General features: G+C 39.2%; 1 protein-coding gene across 2 annotated transcripts; it reads right to left on the reverse strand.

Moving 5' to 3' along the window:
* Window positions 1-3,307, reverse strand: LOC143526112 (uncharacterized). 2 transcript variants are annotated; one of them, XM_077020779.1, is made up of 3 exons: window positions 3,117-3,307; window positions 1,650-2,072; window positions 1-1,514 (listed from the first exon to the last, which is right to left on the reverse strand). In XM_077020779.1, exons 1-3 carry the CDS (start codon window positions 3,204-3,206, stop codon window positions 123-125), a joined length of 1,905 nt encoding a protein of 634 aa, XP_076876894.1. In that variant the 5' UTR covers window positions 3,207-3,307; the 3' UTR covers window positions 1-122. The 2 variants fall into 2 exon arrangements, with proteins under 2 accessions (XP_076876894.1, XP_076876888.1); XM_077020773.1 differs by having other exon boundaries at window positions 1-2,072.
* Window positions 3,308-4,713: the final 1,406 nt, after the last annotated feature.

Consider the following 4,713-nt stretch of genomic DNA (forward strand, 5'->3'; position numbering starts at 1 on the left):
TAATACAGTAAAATGCTGATAGAACTGTTAACTTTTAAACCATCTCTGTTCAGATGTTCAAACATACCCGGATACCTCCTGCTTCTGCTACTATCAGTTGAGATAACTATATCATAGTAAACTTACATAATGCTAAATTCATACGAGGTATTATGGATCAGTATGCTGTCAAATTCGGTGCGTAGTTCAGGATAGGAGGCATATGTCCATGGCAGTTCCAGAACTGGGCCACAGGTGTGTGCTACAGGCCGGCGTGCAAGTCCATCTGCAGATGTAAACATGATGTCAATCTTGTCAACACAGACAACATCAGATCCTGTCATGAACCTTAGCATCCTTCTCAGACCAATATCATCCAATCCCCTGATGTACTGTTTCAGGAAACGAAAACTCTGGTTTTCTGCTTGAGTGGAAGGAGAAGCTTCTAATAATTTCAAAAGCTTTTTGGTTGTTGGCTTTTTGTCTTCGTACATAAGCAGAACATGTTGTGTGTTCACGAAAGCTTCTTTCAGGGATGCACCAGCAATTAAGGACATCTTCTCGCATGCATACCTTGGCTTTTGGATCAGCTGTTTGTGTGCCACCTTTAGAAGGATGCCTTTCAAATTGTTTCGTGTTGGAAAGGCTGTCACATCCAAGCGGTCCAGCAGATCAATCAGCTCATCCTGGTCGTCCTCTGAAAGATCTTCTTTTAAAGCAGTAGTGATTAACTTCCTATCTGATTGACTAACAAACTGAAGAAGACTTTCAAAAAGCACATCATCTGAGACCTCATTCTCACCAAAAATGAGTGAAACTGTGAAAGCGGGGGATAAGCGACAGGGAAAATAGCCATGGTCTTGAAATCCTTTGAGGAGGATTCGGCCAATGGATTTCCATTCTTTCTCTTGCCATTTAGGACACAGAGATGGAACTCTCAGGTCCTCCCCTTCAGCTGTGTGATCCAGAAGTTGTGTCCAAAATGCAGCATACACGTCCCTTGACACACCATTGTGGTCGGCTCCTCTTTCATCAATGAAAGTGTATCGAAGGGAGTGCTTGAGAAGTGCTGAATCCTTGAACTGGGCTATCATCTCTTCCAGAAGATTGACCCTGTGTAGTTTAACTGTTATATTCATAACAGATGAATTTGTAGAGGTACCTGCTGCATCTTCTATAGCTGCTGACTCTGGAGCAATGTTTGCTGCACTTGTGGAGTGAGACATGTTGGATGAGTTGTCACTTGCTGTGTCTGGAATGATGAATGCTGAGCTTGCACTGGGGAATAGGACTGATATGATGGCAGTGTCCTCGTTGATCTGCAGGTCAGGTTGATATAACAACGTGTCATCCAGTTGGCCAGCCATGGGTTCTCCGAGAAAAGGGCCAATCATCACCTCAGATGTGTCTAGAAATGGTTCTGTATCGACAGTTTGAAGAGGCTGCTCTTCCTCTTCATGCATGCTATTCTGTATTTGTTGGTTAATTGTTGATTCTTCTGCGACACATTCTTCAGCATCCTCATCTTTTGGAACCTTTGTGCACAGGTAGAATCTCAACACTCCCATTCTTAGTACGCTGTAGAGTTCCCCAACTGTAATAGCGTCATCAAAAATAGCTTCTTCCTGATAATCTACTATGTCATAGCTAAATGTGTCAAACTTTCCTACCTTATTTTTTCCATTTGGGAAGAAAATATCCTTGGCATACTGCAGTATATCCGCCTTCTTTGATTCTTTGGGTACATCAAGGGTCCTTGTCCCTCCTCCTTTGCGTTTTCTGACTTGCTTGCCTTCGTGAATCCAGCCCAACTCCACTTTTCTTGTCTTCTTTTCTGCAAATGTGTTGCATTTTGCATAATGTCTTTTCTGTCTTTTGGTAGATGTCTCCTGGTTATTGTTCTCATCATCACTCACAGTAATGCCCATTTTTTTCTTCAGTTTTTCCAGCATCGAATGTTTTGCAGATTCTTTTGTTCTTGCTGTGGCACTGTGTTGCAAACAGAAGCGTCTTGCTGCAATCCTGTCTCCATAAGTTGGGATGTATTCAGCCAGAGTGTTGTCGTCCATATAATCAAGGACTGTGGCATCAATCTGTCAAGACATAATAATAATAATTACAACTCAAGAACAAGACTACATAACATACTGTATGTACACACAAAGGAATCATAGAAGGGGCATAGTATGATACCATTATCTTTATGAACTGAGACTAAGTGCTTATAATAAGTAAACAATGCACACAGTAACTAAATTAATTAAGACAAACACAATCAAGTATCATCAACTTCTCACTATAGCCGATATAGCTAATGAGACAACTAAACTCAGATCACTAATATTCCAATCAAGCTAAAAAAAAAGGTGCAACAAAAACAAATTGCAATAGTAATGGTTCCTTGTATTGATCCTTAACCCCAATTGTATCACATATTCAAAATCTACATTCATCTACCTTCACCTTCAAAAAGTCTGTTCTACTTCATTGATGAAGGTAGATCCAGTCTTTTTCTCCAGGACTGAACTGCGATGTTTGCTTGCTTGTATTGCATTCTGCATTAAAGTGCAGTATTCTTGTAGCAGTTCTGATTTATCCAAAACAATGCACTTACAGCACTAATAGGCCTACAGGTATATAGGCTACAGCGGTATATGCAGTGATACTACAACTGCAATTTTAAAACTGCGCAATGTCGTAGTTTCCCCTCATTTAGTTTCTGATTTTACAAAACTATATATTGGGCATACTCAGGTTCATGTGCAGTGTTGTGCCCGAAGTGTTGTACCATATTTTGATGTTTGTTAGAGAGAGCGTTTTACCGAAGTTCCCGGGTAAAGTGTCCAAAGTCCAAACAGAGCAGCGATTTGGAGCAACCTTTACTGGAGAAGCCAAATAGCTAGCAACTAGTGCTAAACCCCATTTAAGACTGGGGTGCATGCCGTCAACAATATTGGTATTTATCCATGCAAATCGAGAAACACAGACATGTGTCAAGAGCTTAAGGCCACATAGTTGCCGAATTTCAGCAGAGTTGTGCACTGCCACTGCCATCACTCGCTAGGCACCTAGCAGCCATATTCAGCAGTTCTATGGCAAACTACCAATTGAGGACGTAAACAGTAAAATACACTTACATGATCTTGCTCCATTCGAAGGAGACAGTCCTCTGGAACACCCCGACCTCGAAGAAATCTCGAGAGTGGAGAATCCACTTTTTCAGCCATCCTCAAGTGAAATGGAAGCGCGCTTGGCCGTGTATCAAAGTAAAACCATAGCCTATTGATGTTTTCACGTTATACCGTTAAAATATCATGAAATAACGTGATAAATGTTTATCACAAAATAACATGATAATTTCATAATTCGAAATAACGTGATAATTTCATATTATGAAATAACGTGATGGATTCATATCTCGGAATAACATGATAATTTCTTATCACGAAATAACATGATAATTTCACGATATAACGTGAAAATATAATATCATGAAATAACATGCTAGTTTTGTATCACGAAATAACGTGATAGATATCACGTTATAACGTAATAAATATCACGTTATAACATGAAACCTTTCACGTTATTTCATGTTACTGAGTCAAATTATATTTATATGGCTGGCAGCTCTACGTCGCCGTAATTAAGAAAAGGAGGAAAGTAAATACATAACATTGTCTCATTTAGTAGTGCCTTACTTGTATGATCCACACCAAACACACACACTGTCAATAACTGCATTTATTGATGATTGAGACAGGAGGTAATTTGATTAAATCATGTGACCTGACCGAGGTAGACACAGTGCAGTCAACATGACGATGTATAAACTGTAAAACCAGTGTATACAGTGTATCTTAATATATCACAAACACTGTAATGTTGTCTAATATCTCCCAAATGCTATGTTCTTTTCTAATCTCCCAAACACTATACTGTACTGTTATCTAATATCTCAAACACGGTACTATACAGTAGTTAACCAATGTCTCCCAAACACTGTACTGTACTGTTATCTAACATCTCCCAGACACTATACTGTTACCTAATATCTCCCAAACACTATACTGTTATCTAGTGTACATCTTTAAAATAATATACAGTATTTTGTACACAAAGCCAAAATGTTTTGCCTTTGTAGTCTCATTCTGATAAAAATGTTAGATCTTTGTCACCCTAGACACATAACCATGAATATGCATTTCCATCCCACATATCTTAACCAGGTTGTTCAAATGTGTTTAAAACATGACTCATAGTGCTGCTGCTCCCTCTTTACCAGATGAGCACCCAATCTATTTCCATTAGCTGAACAGGTACAGGGTGCAGTTAGAACAGATAAAAACACCAGGCAGTTAGTGGCCTAGCTGATTTGGTACATTATTAAGATAATGTGTGTTTGGTGGCATTAGCAATCTTGTGAGTCTTGTGATTTCCCTCAGTCAGTCTGCCATCAGTGGAGAGTGAGGGAGAATGAGAGAGAATATCAAATACCAGGACCCAGATGCATACAATATATTATGCAATTACTGTTATGCTTTATTTTATCAGACACTTTATCAGACAGTAAAAACTAAATTTTTTTATGTATTTCTTTATCACCTCTACGTATCCGATATTTAAGGGATCAAACAGATACAGCCCTCATTGGCCTTGTGCACAATCCAATATCATGCACACTGAATAAATAGACCAGGGACGTCAAACTCTTTCACTGTGGGCCACATCAGC

The sequence above is a fragment of the Brachyhypopomus gauderio genome, chromosome 1 (assembly GCF_052324685.1).
Source record: "Brachyhypopomus gauderio isolate BG-103 chromosome 1, BGAUD_0.2, whole genome shotgun sequence".
In the NCBI taxonomy this organism is placed as follows: domain Eukaryota; kingdom Metazoa; phylum Chordata; class Actinopteri; order Gymnotiformes; family Hypopomidae; genus Brachyhypopomus; species Brachyhypopomus gauderio.